The sequence below is a fragment of the Diorhabda sublineata genome, chromosome 1, assembly GCF_026230105.1.
Source record: "Diorhabda sublineata isolate icDioSubl1.1 chromosome 1, icDioSubl1.1, whole genome shotgun sequence".
Lineage (NCBI taxonomy): Eukaryota > Metazoa > Arthropoda > Insecta > Coleoptera > Chrysomelidae > Diorhabda > Diorhabda sublineata.
Genome location: NC_079474.1, coordinates 9,897,529 through 9,921,994, shown reverse-complemented (window position 1 = coordinate 9,921,994; position 24,466 = coordinate 9,897,529). Strand labels below are relative to the sequence as shown.

General features: G+C 32.3%; 1 protein-coding gene across 5 annotated transcripts in view; it reads left to right on the top strand.

Annotated features, from left to right (window-relative positions):
* The window catches only part of LOC130446124 (calcium/calmodulin-dependent protein kinase type II alpha chain), a 164,966-nt gene that overhangs the window by 42,481 nt on the left and 98,019 nt on the right, over positions 1-24,466 (top strand). For all 5 annotated transcript variants that reach the window (XM_056785803.1, XM_056782614.1, XM_056783422.1 and 2 more), the window contains exons 5-9: positions 7,758-7,896; positions 11,796-12,077; positions 15,128-15,250; positions 17,838-17,921; positions 17,978-18,020. In XM_056785803.1, coding sequence (XP_056641781.1) covers positions 7,758-7,896; positions 11,796-12,077; positions 15,128-15,250; positions 17,838-17,921; positions 17,978-18,020 — 671 coding nt within the window. The remainder of the gene's footprint in view (positions 1-7,757; positions 7,897-11,795; positions 12,078-15,127; positions 15,251-17,837; positions 17,922-17,977; positions 18,021-24,466) is intronic.

Below are 24,466 nucleotides of genomic sequence, written 5' to 3'. Positions count from 1 at the left end.
AAATTTTCTGTTCGTCTACAACAACTGTGCGGTCAATTCTGCGCATGTTTTTTATTGTACCAAGTTCTTCAAATTTGTGGAAGATCTTACTAACAGTAACTGCTGAAATGTGATTTTTCGAATATTTCACTTCAACTTGCCGCATGTAACCAAAATCAATATGCTATTAACATTTAATATAAATGAATGAACTAGATTCAATTGTATTCAGTCAAGAAACCTAGTTTAAAAATACAATTTTTCTCTTTTCTGGAGTACACTGTTCAAAATTGATTGGGATCAGACCCATTTCATGTCTTTTCTGAAATCTCTATATTTCTTTGTGTTGGCATTGCTGCCATTTCCCACAGAACTGAATTCGTATGTCCATAACGGCATAAGGATGCTTCTCTACACTAGTACTTTGGAAACTCATACAATTACATATAATATTTCTTCTACTACTGAAACAAAAAACAAAAGTTTTATTTTTTTCAAGAAGAAACTATAACCCTTTTATTGATTTCTAATAATAGTTATTTCTGTGACAAGTGTGCAAAGTAGCTTTTTTTTCACGAATACGAATATTGTCACATTGTCGAAAAAACGCCTTTACACACGAATTGCATACAATATTTTATCAACTAGCGAAAATTTTATCAAAATACAGAAGTTTAATGGTAATTCAATTAGTAACATTACTAATAGTAAAGGTGCATTTTGTGCAGTTATTAAATATGTCAACTCTTCTTTTCGGCATGCCACCTAACGTGATTATTACTACATAAGTAGAAAAATAAAAATGGATTTAGCGGGACTATGAGCCTCGTACTCTTAGCACTACGCTACGGACTCCTTAATTATGATTTTCTTCACGCACTACCATTTAAAGTATGTTTCTTTACGCACTAGTGCGCAAACCTTACCCACTCGAAAGTGTCTCAAGAGAATGAAGTTTACACACAGTAGTAAAAAAATAATATACTTAACTTTCGTTTGGGTGTGCATCACTTCTCAAGATTCTGGTATAACGTTACTTTACATAAATGAAGAACAACTTTGGTTATACATTTAGCACCGCGTACTCATCTTATGAATTTTAGCACTAATATCTCAGATTTGAAAATATATAGAACTTTATACAATACTTTTGATATTTATTGCGTATGTACTGCCTCTTTGTAACCGCTCTCGCCACAGTATCATAGATTCATATAATGACAATTCTTTTCCAGTGGGTTATTACATCAAAAATAGAGGCCATTTTTTTGTTGTGAATGTTCAAACCTCAAGATAAGACATAAATAAATAAAGGGACATTTCATAATGACTGATCATAATCTAGAACACATTTCTATAAATCATTTACAGCTTTTGATTTTGAGGTGAAATCTTCATCCTCGGACTTCCTATAGTTTATTTCAGAAAGGTATAGAGTAATATTAGGTATGCAAAGGGACTACAGAGTCACCCAACGAATATTCAAGCTAATATTAAGTGCGGGTAGTACCACCCGGGTTGGGGTCAATATGAAATTATAAAAAATCATAATATTCTTCGCCATCTCCTCTTGACGATATAATTAACGGGTCGACGGTCCGATTGATCAAGTAGTCAAAATCCCACATTTTCTCCTCTTCTTTAATGACATTCTGGACTACTTTTCGCCAGTTCTCTGTTGTCACCTCCTCAATGGCTTGACAAACAGTAACTTAACGTCTTTCATTTTGAATGTCATGTTGTGTCTTGCTACAAATCCTTTTAATTGCGCCCATATACGTTTTATAGGATTTAGTTACAATATGTTTTTCGTCTATATCTTCCACGGCATATTTCATAAAACGATGTTTGTGTAAATTTGCTATAGCTAATAGTTCTTTTTTTATAAAATATCTTCAAATTCAATACTTTTGGTGGTTAACCAGTCAATAATTTCTTTGTTTTCTCCAAGATGAAGTTGGAGTCTATGCGTCGAAAATGATAACTTGCGTTATCCATAACTACTACTGAATCGGCCGGAAGATATTTTATCATTTCACCAAAATAGTATTGAAAACATCTGAATCCATGTCCTCGTGGTAATCTCCCGTATGGTACGACTGAAAGGTTAGCAAACCTTCTTTTAAAAATCCCTCTTCGCTTCCAATATGGACGATTATTAGTCTTTTCCCTTTACCTGAAGGCACCTTAATAACCGTTGACAGGCCTTCCATGAAAGCTTGGCGAGCACTGGTTATATTTTTGTCTTGCTACATTTTTGGTACTGTATATTTTCGTCGCCAGCAAACAATTTCATCGCTTTCCAGTAAAAGTGCTTTATGGTTATGCTTTTCCCAGGCAAAATCCATATTTCTCAAAGTGGTCCATAAAAGTTTTTTAGTTATCAACGGAATACTGTAATCCTGGCCAAGCTCCATTAAAATCTTATCTGGGGTGGGTATTTCTTTTTTAAAAGAAAAAGAGGGAACTTTTCTTCGAATTACACTTTTGGTGTCTTCATCAAGGATTTTTACTGGTCTGCCTGGACTTTTCTTGGAAGGTTCCACTTGGCCTGCTATCTTTCTTCCCCGCAATAATTTAAAAACGGTTGACTTCCCAACTCCAGTCATTCGGGAACATCGGTCGACCGTTTCTTGTGCAGTAAATTTAGGGTAATAGTATTTTATGCAATCGTGTACATTTAAAATAATAAGTAATCAGTGATAGTGGAGAATTATTGGAACATCTTTTCGGTTTCTTTCGTATTTACGGTTTAACAGCAAATACTGATACGTTAAACTAAAAAAATATACTTATAAAGGTCTAAAAATTTTGGGTAGGGCACCAGTGCTCTTACGGCGCATGGTTAAGCCGAATCTGAAATAGGGCTGGAATTAGGCAAAGGCACTAATAGAAGATTAAACGGTACCTGTTACACGCAAAACGTAACTTTATAATCTACTACCTAAATAATCCCTACACAATATTTCAATAGCTACACCTATGGCCGACATCGAAATTGAGCCAAACTGGCCGGAATTCACCATTTTATTGCTTTATACCTTTCTGAAATAGACTATAACAGTAATATCTTGTGAATGATGAAGTTATTAAACAATATAACTCTTCTTCCTTGCCTATCAGAATGTCTAGATTTTTAAACTTTCTTACTAGTGTAGGGAAATGAAGCGAACGATTCCGTAATATTATAAGCGTAGTAACCAAACTGTCAATCAGACACGCAGTACAAACATCATCTTATTCATAACTATTTATTTCACTAAAATCTGTTTGAAACAAGATTTTTGTTAATGATGAGGAATTTGAGACATCTGGGCTGCTTATGAAATTTCATAGATGAAAAATCAATGTTTTATTGTCTAGTTTGGTTTTACATAAAAAAATACACGAGTTTTCAGCGATTACAACTGGTTCGTCGCCTCACTTCAATTTTACTATCCATGGAAATCATAGAAATTGAAGTATATAAAACATCCCGACTACCAGTTTTGAAATTCATATTATATAGATTATTTTGTTTTTCGACACTTTTTTAGATTCAGATAGGAACGTCTTTAGAATTCGTAATTGACATAATTTTTCTAAACTTTCGTGTTCTTATTTGACGTTTTCTAATTTTTCAATCAAATAGTAGACACATTTTGTTCAGCAAACGCACTCCGTTTCAAATTTTGTGTTTACAACGAAATAAAAGCATGAGAAATATATTTGGGATGACCCAGAAGCAAAAAACAAAAATGTTAGAACGTTACTAAAGAATTCATGAAGGATAAAGTTCTAATTTTGAAAATGACTGGAGGAAAACTTTCCCAAAATGCAGACTATCAATAAGATATAGAAATATCTAGAAATTGTTTGGTATTTGATCATAATGCAATAAATTGTCTATTAATAATACTTATATTCCTTCTCCAGTGTTGGTGGAACCATGGTATTTTTTTCTATTGTTGTATCCCATGTTAATTCCAGGTATTTCTTTTTTATTATTTTGAAAGTGTCTACTATGATACTACCTTTCAACAATTCCGGAACTTATCATTCTTTGCATGTGACATGGTAATTTTTTGATGTATCTATCGTTAATATTACCATTAGACGTCCTCCTTGATTTTTTTTCCTTTTATTTCTTCCACTCTTCTACGATCTTCTGATCTTCATAAATTCAGTTTTAGATTCATTCCTAGCGGTTTTTTCGTTTATAGTAAAGTATAAATATTTTTGAAAAAGAATAATAAAGCGTTGTGGTCAGTTTCCTTGAAGACCCGTATGAGAAGGAACTCAAAATATGTCTACTCCTGGTACTATTCTTAGTGCTATCTTTCGAATGTTTTCTAGTTGGTTTAGAGTACTTTTCTAAGCAGTCGCATATACTATAGAGCCGTAGTCTATTTGTGAGCAAAGTTTTAGTCTTCTCGGTTGACAATTGCCCGTTACTTTGGACCAGTTTTTGACGTTGGTTCAAAGTTTTTCGGGGAATTGTTTCTGAATGGAGTTGATGTTCTCACTCCTGGAGAATATTACCAGATGGCCATTATATACCCTAGGATTGACTAGTTTCGAGTGCTGGTTAAATATATCAGAAAGTGTTGTACTTATGACCTATTCATAAGGAGTTCCGTTAGTTTGTTATTTTCACGTTGGAGTAATAAGTATTTTCATAGGCTCGAACACGAATGAAACGATTAAAACAATTTAGGAATTTCCCGAGGTTTCCTTTAGCTCCATGAATGAAGATATTTGATAATGCTATGGTGCTAGGTTGTGTGGAAGGCTTCTGTAATATGTATAAAGGATTTCGGATACTATACTGCTCTAAACTTTATGCTTATTTTAATATAAGGCTTCTGTTTTCTCATTTCCATAGAAGTATTTTGTTTTGATTCAGCTCTTGGGCAGTTTGCCTTTGGTATTGGTATGACGATGTATACGGAAACATATATTTTGTCTTGATTGGATTGAATATTTGGAGAAAATATGATTTGACAGTATACGAAAGATTCTCGAGAAAAATTGATGGAATGTTATCAGGTCCTAGAGCAGAATTTATTATTGCGCCTATAGAGAAATTCACTTGATGAGTTATGTTGTTTTCAAGGTCATCGAAATCAATTATTATTTAACTAATGATAGCTGCAAAAACTATGATTTGGTATTTAGATGTAGGTATTTCAAAACCACAATTTTTCTTGAATGAAAATCTTCTTTCCATTTTATGTGAATAATTTTGTAGATAAAATGCATATCTTGTAAGGTATATTTTATGCTGGCAAACTGTTATTAAATTAATTAATTTTAAAGTAATGAATTAATGATCGCATGAATATATATTCATGACGTCGTTTTCATTACTTGAATAGCTCATTTACATACACGTCATTTTATTTTCGGACGATTTTCCTTGAAAGAAAACCGACTTCACAATAGATAGTGACAATAGTGTAATAAAAATTTGAACTACTCATAACTGATACATAAAAACTGTATACGTACCTCCATAAGAAAATGCGCTTTCTTCACTTCGCGTTGGGCATCATACTATCAACCAAAGAAAACGCATATTTTCCTCACTTGGTAGGAATAAAACCTATCGTCACCTCTACTGTCAATAATGTATGAAAATATTTTGATATTCGTGTCTATAGATTGATATAACTATTGGAGTTGTCAATGTCAGATTATATGAATATAAATATTTGTAGTTCAACTCAAGAATTGCTGTTCAGGACAAACCTTAATTTAGAAATGACAATACATCATCGGCGGTTATCATTTATGATAAAATAACAGAATTACTGCAAAATACTACAAATTTCATCAGAGGATTATTTTTCATTCCAAACGAGCTTTCCAATTATGGCAGTAGAAAATTCCATATGTCAACTGGGTTCTTTTGGAAAAACATTAAATAAAAAAGACAATAATCTGGACGTTTCAGTATTAAACGACAATTAATTGTTCAAAGTCAAAGCAGAAAAAGGACTACTGTCATTTAACTTTCAAGTAAGACAGTGTTCGAAGTGAAATGTAGTACCTCAACCAAAGAAAATAGCAGTGGTGACCAAAAAATTATCAAAAAATATTGAATCAAACTTCTAATTTGTTATGATCATTGGTACGTTGACAATGGTGCAATTATATTTGTAACATAAAACTTTGAGTCTTTCAATGAAGATCATTGAGTGACAAATGGTGATGTTACAAAAACTTTTGCAAAAGGAACTATTTTGATGAAAGCATGTTCCTTTGATTGCCAACAATATTTTCTTAGTAACAAAAATTCACAGGAAAATTTTGGAAAGAGATTTTGAAACGCACAAAACGCATTCGTCTAGAGATTTGGTCTTGGATGGAGAAATAGAGGTTCGGAGAGTAGACGCCAGAAAACAATGACCTTATTGCGGTCGAGGTTAGTTCTCTTGAGAAGTCTAATATGCAGTCTAATCTGAGAAGGTGGAAATGAATTTATGAATTGCTTAAATTGATATAATGTAGTACCGTTGCTTTTCCGAGTGTGCTGATATTTTTTTAATGTCAGCGGGACAGAAAGTTTCTGCATTGTGTCTAAAGTCCCCGATGGTCTCCGTGAAATGTTAACCTAAAAATAAGTGAGCCGCTCAAATATACTTTTTCGACAAAGCAGCATCCATGCTGTATTAAACTTTATGTCGCCAGAAATGAGTAAGGAATAATGGTCATCTACAAATAGAATGATAACCACAGACTAAATCAAACTCCAAAATAATGTCGAATATATGACCGTAGTCATTCATACCAACAAAAAAAATCTAAAGATTTCTCGTACAAAAAGCAAATATTCTAATCTTAAATAAAATGTTTTATAAGGAAAAAATTGGAATATCTAGGACTATGTAATAGATCAAGGGTCGGAAACCCATGGCACGCGAGCCATATTTGGCACACTGGGTGGTTTAAAAAGGCACGTATAACTTCGTGAATTTAAATAATTGAAAATAAAGCAATTGAATATATATCAAATTTAACCATACTTTTGTAAATTAAAAATAATCTACGAAACTATATACAGGCTAATAGCTAAAAAGCAAAACTTTATGATACTCGTATGTGTATACGTATTGTATTATTCCGAACATCTACTTTTAAGGATAATATCGAGCACGATATGAATCGGAGTTTAAAGAAAATACTAATAGAATGGAGAGAATCCAACAAGTAGTTATTCAATATACAAAGCAGGCAACATTTTTCATAAAATTTAGTCAAGGGAAAGATCAAGTATACACATTACATGGTAGAAAAGGGAAGACCTGTCACCGATGGGAAATTTATGAAACAAACGTCTGTTATAATTCGAAGGAACCAGAAGACAAGAAGAGATATACTATCACAATTCGACAATCATTATGAGTAACGGGGACTGGATATTTCCTTATTTACTGCAGATAGTGCACCCGTTATGATCGCGATACAAAGAATTTGTATCCCTGCATTATTCATCAAGAAAGTTTATGTGATAAAACCAGATTCAATAGATTTTATCAACATCCCTTAAAATAATTATTTTTTCGCATGGATCTAAATTCAATAGCTTCAACATGTTTACCAAATGCATTCATTTGACTAAGAAAGGACATTTACAACACTTTAAAATAGATTTAATGCCCCATTGTTCATGGTTTACTCCATTTCGTCATTCATTTATGTTAATGTAGGACTTCATTGATTTTGTTCTGGATTGTACGTAATGGTTGAAAGTTTAAAATTATTTATTTAACGTCAATTACCTTTTGTTGTTGCAGGGTTACCGGTGGTGAATTATTTGAAGATATAGTGGCCAGAGAATTTTATTCAGAAGCTGATGCTTCGCATTGTATACAACAAATATTAGAATCAGTCAACCATTGTCACCAAAATGGTGTAGTTCATAGAGATCTTAAGGTAAGAGATATTTATTATTGTAATGATTCTCTTATTTATTTATAATTAATTAAATATTATACAGAAATACCTCAAAACGAATTTATAAAAGCTATAGAACTCACACTTACAACAACATATTTCAAAAATGAAAATGAAATATATAAACAAATTGATGGATGTGCTATGGGGGCTTCCATTTCAAGTGTTAGCACTTATTGTCATATATAGCACAATTATTAATGGAAGATCTGGAGAAACGTGTTCTGAGCAAACTTGATTTAAATATTCCATTCTTTTTCCGATATGTAAATGATTGCATTACTGCCGTATCAAAGAATCAAATCGAAAACATAAATAAATAATTCAAGTCACAAAAAACAACAGTGATAATAAGTTTGGCTGATAGATCTATCCAACTATCAGATCTTGAATTCGAATCCGAAACATCAAAACATAAAACATTTTCCTCACGATATGTACAAGGACTTTTCCAACGAATTATTTCAATAATTATAATATTAGTATAAGTCATAAAGGACATAATAATTTGTCCAAATATTTCACTAAATTGTAATCTAAAACACCAAAAAACAAAAGAAGTAATATTATATATCAAGTGCCTTGTACTAATTGTGACGCTGGGCATAGGGCAGACATCTCAGTATTTAGAAAATAGACTAAGATGTCATCAATACGATAAAAAAAAATAGAACTGTAATAACGAATCATGAAATATCAAAAAACATAAATTCAATTATAAAAATTCAAAAATTCTTGTTATTTTTATGCAAATAAAACTACAGGATCCAACACTCGTAAAAAAAAAGAACTATAATTATATATATATATATATATATATATATATATATATATATAAATATATAGAAATAAACCAGGTTACTTCAAATACCTCATCCACACGAACGAATGAACTGAAGATGATACGGAAAACCATGATCTCACAGATCCGGATTTCGTTCTTCCCAACGCATCCGAACCTCATTTAAGCACTCAGCATGAATAAAACCACTTAGTTACAGATATACAATGGTGTTCTCCATGGAAAATAATTAAGGTCTTATTATTCTATCATTTCGTAAACTTTTCTTAGAACTTCCTCTTTATGAATATATGGGTATCTATACTTTACTTTACATGTACTGGAATTTCGTCTGTCGTTTTAATTGAATGTTCTATTGTTGAAGTAAACGTTAATGGATCACCCGGTTTTAGAAAGCATCAGAAAATTTCTTACATAATTTGATTACATTACTTTTTTCTTCTGAATTCATATGGTCTGTTCAGATCAATTTTCTTATATCTGTTTTTTGTATCGTTCCATTTGTATTATATTGACTATAATTTTTTATCTTTTTTTTGTCTTTTCAGTTAAATAAATATATAATATGAAATATATTGTAACATTATAATTGAATTCTTTAAAAGTAGGGATCTCTGCCTGAAATCGTTTTGTTCTACTTACTAATGAAGTTTTTATATCAACATTAGAGTGATACTTTTCAGAAATAACGGGTCTAAACAAAGATTTATTACTGCCCGTATCGATCAAAAGTTTCAATTTCATTTTTATCATCATATCATAATCGTTTTATTCCTCAGATGTGAAATTTGGTTGTTGATTTTTTTTACGTTTTTCTTCGAACCAAACACCTGTGCATTGGTCAGATAATTATGACGTTGCTTTGGTGAAGGTTATATATTAATCGGTTGACTAGGAAAACTATCAATGTTATAATTATAATAATTATTATTATTATGCGAAAGACTTACGCACTACTCAGCTCAGAGCCAGTATTATTTACCTATTCCGGATAGAAAATATCAAAAGGATTAGATTCGGTTCACATAATAAACTTGCGCACTTTGTGGCAAGTATTCAATATTACAGTCTTCTGGATATCGGCGAAGGAGTTTTTTGGTAATCCCAGTTTGGCGATGCTATAGTTCAGGGTCTTAGGTATAACGCTGGTCGCTGGATAATGGATCTATCGTAGTAGAGTCTGAAAGTATTGAGTATACCAAACTTATTGACCAGTTTCTGGTGGATGATGTTGCACACTTAATTATGTCGGTGTAGATAGTCGCTATTATATGTTGAGTGGTCTCTGATGTTTGTTGACACTTTCTACATTTGTCGGATTGAGTGTTCGGATCCCTAAAAACATTTTTCTTTTAGAGTTCTTCTTGTTAATAACTGGATAGCCATTATAAAGCCTTCTGTCTCTGGTAAGAGATTTCCGCTAGTAAGCCAACTGTTTGTTTCTTTGTCAACATAGTTGCAACACAACGATTCCAAGGCTTTTCTAACTTCTCCCTGCCGTGCTTATAGAAGGATTTGTCTTTTGCATCGAAATAAGCTTCAGTTTCAGCAATTGGTTCTTCAATTAAGCTGCATTTCTTACCTGTGAGCACATTTTTGAGATTAACGAATCGTCAGTAGTCACTGGGGGGGCAGAACTGGACTATACGGTGTCTTGGTGAAACAGTGGTTTTTTCTTCGACATATTAGGACATTTTTCCTTAATTGATATATCAACTTCATGCAGTAATCGCTACAGTCCACTCAGATGATGATCTTTTTGATTGATGTGGAGTGATGTTTCCATGTTTCATCAATTGTCACATACCGACGCAAAAAATCTGATTTATTATGTGTTAACAAGGCCAAACTCTTCTTTGAATCATCATCACGTTGTTTTTTTGATCGACTGTGAGTGAACGCAGCACTCAGTCATGGTCAAATATTCATACATAATTGTAAACACACTGTCTTCTGATATCTTTACGGCCTCAGCTATCTCACGCAGTTTCAATTTACGATTAGATATAACCAACATTTGATGTTTTTTGAAGTAACCACCTCAATTGGACGACCGGAACATTCACCATCATCGGTGTCTGAACGACCACGTTTAAATTCAATAAACCAATAACAAATGGTTTTTTTCGATGGAGCAGAGTCCGGATAATACTTTTGAACCTATTGCTGAGCTTGTACTGTATTTTTTTGCATCAAGAATCAATGATAAATTAACTCACGCAGTTGTTTTGAAAATAACAAAAGTAGCTTCACTTTAAACGGTTGTCACTTTTTTCTGACTAATCGAAATGTCATGATATTTTACACATAGTATTTTTAAAGCTGGTACTTCATAAACGTCATATGGATTTGACAATTGCAGCGCCATCTGTGTGTCAGTCACACGATTTAATGAGTGATATAATATCTCAAGTTGATTCCATTTATATTTTCTTTCTAACCATATTTTCGCTTTCAGAGTTAAACCTAAATATTCCATGTTTTTGTTTGGTAGTCTTTGGTCGTTTATTACAATTGTTATTATTATTTGTTTTATTTTTGTGAAATCTACTTTGATCGACTCAAGCTTATTAAATTTAATTTTGGATTCATGGATTCATTTATATGTACATATTGTAACTTGTATTAATCAACTATGTCAAATATAAGAAGACAATTTTCAGAATGATTCACATACATAGGAACGAGGAAGCTATCAATGATAAACAAGAGCTAAACAATTTAAGAAATATTCTATTCTATAAAAAATATTTAATGAGGTTAAAAATAAACGTTTATTTTATGTGTGATATTCTAATTAATATAAGTATGCAAATTGTCAAGGCCAAATCATATTTTGATAATGACCGAAATAGGTCGAAACGTCAAGATTATTTTATTTACCAACAAAGAAATATTTATAACAATTGTGATGTTTCGACAGGAACAAAAATAATTTTCCGATTATTGGCATTTTCGCGATAATACCAGCAGTTATCGGTTTGTGAATAATCAGATATTATGGAAAATTTGATATGAAAAATTATTTATGATAGTGAGAGTATGATAATAGATAGATTTTTTCCTTATATTTCAGCCTGAAAACTTATTATTAGCTAGCAAACAGAAAGGCGCTGCGGTAAAATTAGCAGATTTTGGTTTAGCGATTGAAGTTCAGGGCGAACAACAAGCGTGGTTTGGATTTGCAGGAACGCCAGGATATCTGTCACCGGAGGTGTTGAAAAAGGAACCATACGGAAAACCAGTGGACATATGGGCGTGTGGTGTTATTCTATATATACTGCTTGTAGGTTATCCACCCTTCTGGGACGAAGATCAACATCGGTTGTACGCACAAATCAAAGCCGGAGCTTACGACGTAAGTATATTGATTTAAATAAGGTATTTAAGATTGTTGGTCTAATCTCAATGTTTTTGTGCTAAATTCCTTAGATATTAAGTGAATACCTTCAAGAAACTGGAAGGTTGAACAAATTTTTATTCTTTAAGGAGCTTTTTTTTAATGTGGTAAGACTGAGGTTATAAAAAGCTGCCATATTTCTTTAGTAACTGGAACAAGGTATTGTTGTCCGCCGATTATAGTATATTTTAAAAGTAGTCTTCATATCATGCTTGATTGTATTCATCAGGTGGAAGAAGAATTGGAAGTTGAAGAGGAGAATGAAGAAAAAATTCTGAGCTTCATAATTATTGAGATTTGACCGTAATACCATAAGAAGATTTTTTCGACTAATAGTAAAAAAATTCTTCAAGGACACTTTCATACCCGCAATAATAGACACTTCTGTTATTAATTTAGGCGACGACTCTGAATCCGTTAAGGATGATAGTGACACTTCTTTTAGCTACATAACAACAAATGAAATGAAAAATATTCAAATTGATTTTCTAATAAATGTCATATTCATGTTTTTCTAGCCAACACTCATTTTGATTATTCGAGAGACGGTACATTTCTTATACATGAAGAAAATCGTCACTATTTGGTGCGTCAACATCAGATATATTGACACATGAAGAAGAAAAATTATATATTCTCACCTGATTGTGGCAAAAGCTTCTTAAATATATTATATCAGTATACTCTAATCTAATCGAGAGTCCTATCCGTGATCTTTCTTTCCCTCTACTTAGGTCCTCTTCTACGTCTTTCAATACTTTGATCTGAGCTTTCTTATTCTTCCTCTATATCCTATATCTCACTATAGCTTTGGCAAAGCCACTTTGTCATTCGCTTTCTACATTTGTCCTAGATATTTTATCCTTAGTTTTTTTATTCTCTCAATTATATTATAAAAATTCCTTTTCATCCTGACACTCTCCAGACACTTCATTTTTTTTATGTATTGTGCTGCTTCAGTTTTCTCATTGACAGGTTCCCAGAATTCCTTAATTTCTGTTCTTCTAGATGGTTAAACTTTCAGTTGATTATTATTTTTTTTAACCTTTTGACGATTTTCATCAATTTCCAGACAATTTCCGGACAAAAAGTCCGGAAATTTGATATATGACCAACCAGATTCTTAAGTTATTCCAACAAAATCAAAACGATTAACATAATGGAAAGAGGAAGAAATTCAACCAGTTTGCCTCTCGAGTATTGCCGTACAGCTCAAAAACATTAAGTATGACATTCAGGATATATTGCCATAACCCTCCAATGGCTAAAATATGGTTGCGGAAGAAACAAGATGATGCAGGGGATATCAATAGTAGATGTAGTACATAGGCCGATTGAGTAACGATATCAAAAATCTCCACGGAGAAATTCTTCTAACGCGAAATTGGATAATGATGGCAAACTTTTTAAATCTATTATAAGTAATAGATTAATATCTGTTTATGATAAGAAAACCTTCTCCCAATGCTTTGATTAAATTGAAAGACCATTTTTAAGAAATATTTCATTTATTTCATTAACTTCTTCTCCCAGTGATTACAGTAGCGAATTGTTTTGAGTGAAGTGGACTATGAGCGAGTGCTCCACTTCAGTGAATAATTTGCGGCTTTCTCCATAGTTTCTGAGAAAAATGAAGTGAGGCTGATGGATGGTAAAACTTAGGTCTCCTGCCCGTTGTTTGTATGAAAACTAATTTCGTCGGTGTCCATATTTTGGATATGTAGCCTAAAATCAGGCTTGCTTTGAATCGCTTATTTGAATGTTCCTTCACAACTTCGAAACCTTTCTGTAGCAGAGCTGAAAAAATGCCATCTCTGCCAGGAAATTTGTAGGGCTTGAAACTGTCAATCGTCCACTATTCGGATTATGAAAAATATTTTTCATGTCAGAATTTTGCTTCTCCAGTTTAGAACGTTCATTCATTCTTCCAGTATGTTCTCTTCAGCGCTTCTCATCATTTTTTTGATATCTGAACCGAGAAAGTTAGTCTTAAGAACTGGATCTAGACTTTCATGCTCATTGTTGTAATATTCCGCTTTTCACTTTTGAAGTAGTCCAATTTTGTTAGGATTGGTTCTGATGGAGTATGTGTACATGTTTAACGCTCCCTAGACTTGTTGCTGTTAGAGTTCCTTGTAATAATTTAGTAGGGCTATTCTATAATTTGTTCAATTGCAAGTATTACTTGAATTTTTAAATTGCTTTCTCACCTTATGCTTAAGCACCCAAGTTTCCCGTTTTACCAAGGTACGTATGTATCTGTAGATAGATCCTTTGATCCTAGAAATAGTTCACAAACATAAGAGAGAAAGAGCATTTCTATTTTAATAGTTTAATTGATGGTTGGTAGATATGTTTGAAATGCAACGATTAAGAAAATAGCACATTATGTTACTAGGAGTAGAAGGCTGTCATTTTTGTTGGGCTCAGATTGTTGCACTATCGAGGCGTTAGCAAAGTGGGAACATATAATGGGTCTTCTACTCCGAGTGACATATACCAATTTTTCTTCGAGCGTAAAAATAATAAAGTGAAATTCTTCTTGGGATATTTTGACAATACACTTTTCAAAACTTACTTAGTTACTTAGGTACAACGCCCACAATAAGACGTTGCTATCGGCTTTCATTATTTTGTCACTAATATAATAATAAGCGTTCATTATTTTACTAGTAAAAGAAAAGTTTATTTCTACGACCTATGTTGCCGGAAATAATATAGATATTATACGCTTGAAGAAAAAATATTTTTTTGTCGTTAGAACAGATGTTTTTATATTCATGTTGTAGGTGATCTATTGATTGATATAATTATTCAATTTATCTTTGTCAAATCATATTTTGATAAGGACCGGAATAGGTCTACTGAAATTAATGCTCTATAAAGGAGACCTAAACTCAAGACGATTTATCAAAAAACAAATATATAAAAAGGTCTTAGAAGTAAAGATTTAAATATACTATGTTAATTTACTTTCAGTAGTTCAAAAAATGTTTTTTACGTTCCAGTATCCGAGTCCAGAATGGGATACTGTGACGCCGGAAGCGAAGAATCTCATTAATCAAATGTTGACAGTGAATCCAGCGAAAAGAATTACGGCTGCAGAAGCTCTGAAACACCCATGGATATGCGTAAGTTTTGTATATTTAATCTATAACGAAATAGCTCTAATACGTCGGTATTTTTTTTTTTTGGAAACGTTCTTTATACCAGATATTTGTCACTTTTAAAAATCTGTTTATAAACATGGTCTTATAAAGTTTTCTCACATGGTACGGCTGATAAGAACAATTTAGAAAAAAATATCGTTTAACTATTTAGTAGTAATTATTTTTAAATTTTACAGTACAGAATTAGTTATAAACTGTTCTATTATCTTTAATCTATTCTCATGTCGTTCTTTCTTAGTAATAATGGAATATTTTCACGATATGCGATTATTACTATCTTCAGAGAATGTCTTGGAATATGAATAATTTTTCTTTCAACGTATTCATTGTCGCATCAACTTCAAATGCTATTAGCGAGATGTTAGTTTATAGTTTGTAATTGATGATTGATTGCCTTATATTGTTTAGATAGTTGTTAAGTAGTCTTTCATTTTCATACTTTTGACAGTTCAAGAATAAATTTTTCTCATTTCTGATTACAACTTTCACATATTGGTGGATACTCTCGATTCAATAGATAGGAGTGTCTCACTTTAGCCTTCCGCTATCGATTTTTATTTGGTTCGTACAATTTTTGGAACTGTTTTTCCATGGCTGACCGCATGGTTTGATATATTTCAATGTTGTTAGCGATCTGTTCCACTCACTTTGCCAATTGCAGTGAATTCCTGTTCTAATGGTCGAGTTAAAATCATTGCTATAACTTCATCATCAAATAATCAGTGTACAATCGAGATAGCGATAAAAAATAGGATGGAGCTTATTGAATACCATTTTCTTCTTCTTCTTCCTGCTGTGTATAGGCATCATTGCCTGTTTTTCTTCACATCATTGCCTCTGCTCAGTCACCTGGAAGGTTGTCACTCCATCTTTTCCTAGGTCTTCCAAGGTTTCTTTGTCCTGCTGGTGATTTGTCCCTTGATATTTTCACAATTAGTTCTTCCGTCATGCGGTCAATGTGCTCATTCCATTTTATCTTTCTATCCAGTACCCAGTCATTGATGTTATCTATCCCGCATGATCGTCTTATGTTTTCACTTCTTTCTCTATCCATTAGTGTTCTTCCCGCTATTCTTCGAACTATTTTCATTTCGGTAATCTCCAATATCCGTTTCGTTTTAGAGGTATCAGGTCGGTTCTCTGCTGCTTGCAGTCTTGTATATGCGGGCTTTTGCTTTAGTTCGAATGTATTTATTTCGCCAGTCATTTAGGTATGCTGCTGCTCTTGAGGCTCTTGTAGCTTGGTTTCTTACTTCCGTCTCCACGTCCCCGTGTCCAGATATTTCGATTCCCAGATATTTACATTTCATTTTCTGGTGTATTATTTTGTTATTTTAGAATCCTATTATTTTGTGATTTTTTGACAGAGAAGCCACCAATTTTATTTGGAAGTATCTATCTGTAAGGAAATTGTTAATGAAGTATAGAATGTTTCCTCTCAGGTCCCACTAGTGTAATTTTGAGAATATGTTGGAACTTCTAACCATATCGTATGCTTTGGAGATATCAATAAATACTGCTATTCATTATTAAGTATTTGCTAATTCGGCTGTGCATATATTTTAGCAAAATTCACTTTGTTCTGGTGTCAATAAAATATTCGGTTCCAGTACCCGAGTAGACCACGATTGATTTTGCATAGTGTTGGTTCTCGTTTTATTAGGTTTCAAAATTGGAGTTATCACGGTTTCACGCCAGCTTGAAGAGAAGACTTTTTTAATCCAAATGTAATTACATAGTTTTAATAGGTAATTTTTGGTGGTATCTAAGAGTTTTTGTAGGAATACTATAGGTATTTGATCACGAGCAGTATATTTCTATATCAGAGCTTCATAAAATTCTATCTCGCTGAAAGTGCAGTTAATAGGATTTGTTCTTGTTTCAGTAGAATCTTTTGATATCCCTTCCGTTTAAATTATTAGAGTTATGTATTTTATATATATATTGTAAGGCTAATATTCATCCTATTTCATCTGATATTATGTATAGGGTGTTATATATAGCTAAAAATGAAATTCTTTGAGGTCATTTTAATCCAGACATCTTCCGGAGGTTTTGCGAAACTAAGGATGTAATATATGTAATATATCTTGCTTGAGTTCTTTGTTTTTCACATTCAATTGAATTTTCAGCTGTGTTATTCCGTTTAAACTTATTGGAAGACGATCTATATGTTCTGATTACTTTTTGACAGTCTGTTTTCCACCAAGGTAGCAATTTGTGGTTTACTAATAGTTTAGTATATCCTTTGTGAACTTTTGCCATTTCTATGACATTAGATGTAAAGTTTACGTTACAACATTATCTATATTTGTAATTTGCATGTCATTTGTAGTATTAATCCCCTCAATTGTTTCACATAATTCTCCCGATTAGCATTTCATTTGAGTTTATATAACCAGGTATGAACTGCCTGTTACCGCATTTTTTATCAGTATCAGTAGCTAATTATTGTATGTTAATAAATATTTCTATTTAAAAAAGTACAATGTATTAATGTTATAATCAAGTAATTCAAAAAAACTGAATAGATTTTTTTGTTTTTCAGCAAAGGGAACGTGTTGCTTCTGTTGTTCACCGACAAGAAACGGTCGATTGTCTCAAGAAATTCAATGCTCGACGTAAACTCAAGGTAAATGAATTTACACACGTTTTATAAATATTAATCGGTCCATTAATAAATTATAGGGTGCTATCCTTACTACTATGCTGGCTACTCGCAATTTTTCAAGTAAGTTAAGTAGTTTTCATAAATTGTTCTATCTAATATGCGTTTAGCTAATTACAAAAAATTGTGATTTTACAGAATTTTCATTACATTAAATTAAATTTTCATAATTGTATGGCCTTATTATTATTTTTATTGTTAATTTCTGGAATAAAGTTAATAACGATAACATGCTAGAATAGAAAAAACAGACCTTCCAAAAGATGTTACAAAAATTTAAAATTATACCTTCTATTTAAGAAATTGTATATGCCATAAATGTGTTAATTTGTATTAAAGCTGCGTATTGAAGAGAACAATAATCAGATATAATATTTTTTTAAACTAATTTTTTATTTTAAAAATAATTTAAAGCAAGTATTTGGGTATAGCCATTCGAAAACATATCAAAATGTTTTACCTCAACTCAAGCAATTTATTATTACAGCACCTTATTAAGCTTAAGGGAAAAGTAAAATAGTTGCCAATTCCACTTTAGAAAGTCTATAGGCTTGTAATGAACCAAATTCTTCTTCTGTTGAAATTGTCTTATTCACGTGTCAAACAAAAAATAGGACCAACCGATTATATACGGTGTGCTTCTAAAATTTAGACTGCCTCATAACACAAATAACTTTGAACGTTTCCTAATTTTGTTGAATATATATGAATTGTAGAATTATAAAGAAGTCTTTGCCAGCTATATTATGAGTAGTTTTTTATTGGGAACGTGGCAAGGAAACACCAAAGTGGACTAACTTCAATATATTCCGAATACTTGTATATTCATCGTCTTATTTATATTGTATTTGACCATAATTTCAGTCCCAGACGATGAATACATAAGTATTTGAAATATCCCAACATTTTTAGCACTGGGTTCAACACCCACTATCACGTGCCTACCCACTTTATATAAGATACTTACAGCTTGTACAGAATTTATAAGAAACTCGAGGAAACATATTAGCAGAGGAACAGAAATGTTGCTGAAGAGATAACCAAAGGTCCAAAGAACAACTTATCCTGGACTCTCTGATACTTCGGCAAGCAAAGAGAGATCACCGTAGTATACACACTGCTTTCGTGGATTACAAGAAAGCATTGGAGGTGTTGCAGATTCACAAAGTTCACCCAACTACAAGCTTTCAACAACGATGAAGGGTTGGCGAACGAACCTACATCTTCAAATCGGTCCAAACTGCCTCAGCATCGACAAAATACCCATTCTTAGGGGAATATACCAGGGCGACTCCTTGAGTTTGTTGTGGTTTTGCCTTGCAATGAAGCCCTTATCTACCATGCTCAATGATACAAATAAATCACTTTCTCGATTCTCCACTAATATACATATGGACTTGGGACTGTCTAAGTGCAAGACTCTACATGTCGAGAAAGCCATTGTCATTAATGGAAATGTGCAACTTCGTAACGGAGATATCGTACAGGCGATGGAAAACAGAGAAACCTACAAATACCCAGGATTTCAACAGGCTAAGTTGCTGGACCACAAGCAGGCAAAAGCTAGAATCTAGGATCAATACACCCAAAGAGTGAAGTGACTTAAGAAGTCCGAATTAAATGCAGGCAACTTAGTCAGTCCAGGCACTCAACACCTATGCCACGCCTGTTTTAACATATTCTTTTGGAATCCTGAAGTGGACGTTGGAAAAACAGAGCTAGAAGGTATTCAGAGGTTGACACGAACAATGATGACGAAAAACAACAATCACCATTATCTACACCGGCATAACCAAGTGTGCAGCAACATCAATTGAGATTAAGCAGATGTGGCACAGCGAAAATGTGGAAATAGTCTCAATTATTATGTCAGCAACCGGCGTCGTGATTGCACAATAGCATCTCCAAACTGGAATTACCAAAAAACACCTTCCCTGACATTTAGAAGGTTGTAATATTGAATACTTGCCACACAGTGCGACAATGTCCCTGCCCGATGAAAATCTCTTTCATGCAAGTGATAGTTTGAGGTTAGAAAACAGCCTGATGGGAAAGCCCTTTCTTTTCTTCAAATGCGGTCGATTTTTGCAATTTCTCCCTTTGCCTTACTAAGCAATTATGTATATGTATATACTTTCCCGTTATTGTTTCACCACAGTCGTCTACACTTTGCGGGCCTTTATCGGAGCAATTTGGCCGTTCGCAATCACTGTTTTAACTATTTTTTCCTTTCAAGAATTTAATAGTAGATCTAGGTTTTATCAAAAGATTAGAAACGACACAAACAATTCGACTCATTTAGCTTAAACCGCGTCAATAAGGCCTGGAAAATGTTCATGCGAATGTTTTTGGTTCAAAATCAGCAAGCGTGGCACTTAGAGCGCGGGTAGCAAAAATGATAAGATTCAACATTCCGTATCTCACTTCTAAATAGAAATAGAGCCATTATTGTAATGGCAAGGTTAAAATTTCTGCATTCTGACCGTGTACTTAATATTTTTTTTCTACGATTTCTGCTAGTGCTATTTTTTACATAAAAATGATATTTTTTATTGATCACTATTCCCTTATTTGAAACGTTAAAAATATTATTTTCCAATTTTTATTTTACTTTGCTATTAAAGCCTGCTTTCCCAAATTTTTTAAACTACTATTGATCTTTTTTTTATTTTGAGTCCATTATTGTGCTGCTCCGTTACTTGTTTTTCGTCGGTTTATGAAAATGATAACTTGGTTATCGAAACACGCGTCAGACCGAGTAATTGTGGTGTTATTTGTGCAAACTTCAACCTGTTCATAATAAATAAATGTTTAAAATTCTGTTTGATTTTATGTTTCATATACTCTTGTTATCAAACAGTAACAAGATGTTTTATTAGAAAATTTTGGGTTACTAACCATATGCTTTGATCACAATTTTTTGTAAAATATATTTTATCATCTTTGTAATAACTACTATTTGTACTACATCAAAACACACCCTACACTTAGACACACTTTTAGTTTTTAAAATCTTCAGTTAGTTTACACACTTAAAATTAGTTTTTTCTTTTATTCTACTTCTTCATACTTGTTCATTGCTTCAGGAGGTTTTTTCATAATTATTTCACATTTAATAAACTCGTACTAATGACGTTTAATATATTTTTGTTTCGAATTCATTTCTCGTAAATATTTATTTTTCGTTTGTTAACACTCTTTACAATTTTGTTGGGTTAACAATTATGATAATAATGTTCCATTTTCGACATTTCGTTCAATAAACAATAGGAATATTAATTTGATTATAAATAACAACAGAACGTAACTCTTTCATAGAAAATGGTATAAATTGAAATAATTCATAATAATCGAATCCGCAAATGATTAATTATTATACTAAGCCAAAAACTATGTTTGACAATAATATTTTCTCTGCCTTTATAATGAATAAACTGTTGAAAAAACTTGACTCATCAAATTCTAATAAATGAGAACAGACCTAGTCAGTTCCTTCTAAAACGATTTAATCGTTATGCTCATTTCTTCCCTCAATGCAACTGCGATTTGTAATTCTTCCTTTCCTGGGGCATTTTTGAACTACATCTCTTCGTTATTTGAAATCAAACTAAAAAGTTTGTTGTTGTTGTGGTAGTTTATAACTATACCCTATACATTTACTTAGTTTCAAGTATTCTTTGTACTTGTTTTTATATTAGTTCGATAACTGAACTGTATTTAACTGGGCTTTTTTGTCTTTTCTTGCGCTTCGTTGCCTATCGATATTTGTTTCAAAATGTAACGCGACTTCATTTTTCACGACTTCAAAGGAGTACTTCTGGTAGTATAGGCTATAATACCGAGCGTTTTCTATTAACACTGAGAGGTGAGGCAACAAATCACCGTTCGGCATTATTCACAATATTCCCCTAATAAAATACAACATTATATTTCCCAATTTTAAATACAACAACTATTATACTAAATCAGCTTGTTTTTTTTTTGTATATAATTTGGAAATCGGTACTCCATTCACATTTCAGTTCATTTGTGTTTCAAACCAAAGGTGACCTTGTCTCTAGGACAGCTAAATACTGAGAAATAATTGGGATTTGCTTAGTAAAAAAACCTCGCCATATTCAAGATAAAGGGCATTGAAGATTAAAAATTTATACAAACTTTATACGCTTTTGCAGAAACTACAGACAAGATTGTTATGAAATATTTCATACAAATATGTTTTGGCTGATGCATGCCATGAATTTGATTTTACTCTGACTCTCATAGAGAGCACTAGTTTACATAGTTTTTACATACTTTTTCAAAATAGGACAAAATCTTGAAATTGACACAGGAAAATGGTGAAACTCAGCTTAGGGGGATGTATGTAATATTACTATTAAATCTGTCATTTTTTTTAGTAGTTGATAGAAATTCTGCTGTCCAATTTACTTTTTTAGTTCATTCTGTTTCACCCACAGAAAAATGTATATTTTTTGCGGTCCCATAGTTGAATCGACTCCTGTACATGTTTCCAGAAATTTTAACTTTCTGACATAAGAAGCAAGAGTCTCTATGGAGAGAAGTGCAAATTTAACGGTGTCCCACATAAGTTGGATGGGATTTAAAATTAGGGACCGTGGTCTGATGTATAATATCCAATATAAAAGTGGTAATGTTCGTAACTTAGGCTATCATTCGTTATGCCATCGAACTTTACTCATCGTCCTTGACAGTTTCTTTTTCAAGACAGAATTTTGTCTCCATTATTCAATTTTCTTAAGAATACGCTTGAAATTTTGCATAATTTGCTTTTCTTTGGTTTAACGGTCGTTTGAAAGTCTTATATTGATAGTGACTTCCGAATATTATTCCGATGAACTGATGTCTTTAGTTTAAAAAATGTAAATTGTTATTTTACTTAATCATATTAGAATATATAAACTCTTTGTTGCGAACCGAACTCTTGAGTTGTTGGTATATAAACGCTTAACACTATATAAGCGAACGACCGAAGTATGTGATGATCTCGTAGGTTTGATTTCTGTATACCACTGGATCTCAGGACGTCAGTAATGATTTCGAATTGTCTTCCAAATTGGCTACATCGACGATATTTCAGTATGTGCAGATAAAAAGAAGCTGAACAATATTACTCAGAAATTCAAAAGAGGTATACAACAATATTAGTGACACTCAATCGAGTTAAATCAATCACAACTTGGAAGGCCAATTTTACATATTCCATCAATTAAAAATGCAGATGGTATGTGGGTAATGCATGTTTTAGACTTTAATGTTTTAAAAATATAGAAAATAACAGAGATGACAGATAGATTCAAAAACCAGGTGTATATTTATCACTACCTTCTCTATTGACCAGATCCATAGGTTAATAGATATAATATTTCGAGTAAGAAATCTGTCCAACTGTCTTCCTCTACAAACCGCAAGCATATGATATAGCATGAGGGACTTCACTACAAATTGAGCAAAGTTCTTCGTTCTGCCCAAACAGTTTCCAGAAATATAAAAAAACTATCTAATATTATACGTTTTGGCATGTACGACACTTAAACTCGTATGTTCAGTTTTCTAAAGTTAGGGGTAGTTTTCCTGTATTAGCATCGGTTAATGATTTGAAAAATTAGTTCAGGGAAGCTAGGAAACAATCATTAACTTTTCCAAATATGGCATATATTGTTACTAAGCGGAAATATATCGACAATTGTTATCTTAAATTCTTTAATAAATTCAGCTGGAGCTTGCAGTTAAAGGTAAAGCTTTACGCACTAGAGAATCAAGACTTTTACGCTGAATTTTTTTTGCCTGCACAAAACTGCTGGCATTAATACTCTAGGAAATACCGCATCCTATAATATTATATATGTAGATTTCGAAAAAATTTTAATCCCTTAATTTTCCCAAAATTGTTGAACAACTTGAAAATTTATTTATTTATGCATCAAATATGAAAATAACATACAGAATCATATAGAGAATGTTTCTAGATAAGTTGGTGTTTCCCAATTTTCAAAATTGCGACCTTATAAATTGATTTATATACATTTACTGCAATCGCTCCTTATTTCATGAATATTAACAATTGGGAGATAATATTCACATATTTTTGAATGCTTATCAGTACCTCGAGGAATTCGACTTTCATTAACTCGGCTTCTAATAATCGTTTTAAAAAAATATTTTCCAAATTGTTTGGCTTTTTAAAGACCTATCGTTTTATAATTCCTAATGGAAGCCAACATTAATTTTTCAATGAAAAATTATGAACGAACTTGAAGGTTCTTTGTAGTTCAAAAATGTGTGAATGAAATTTTGAAAATTTTGTTCAAATTATTTGATAAACTATAACTCTTTCCCTGTCGATTGCAGTGAACCCCATCTCAAAATAATTCATGTAATGAAAAAATATATTCATAAAATAAGTTTGCGCAGCCGCTATTTTGGATTATGAGAAGTAAACAAATTTTCTAATAGTTTGATTATTTTCATAAAAAGAGGAGACGAAA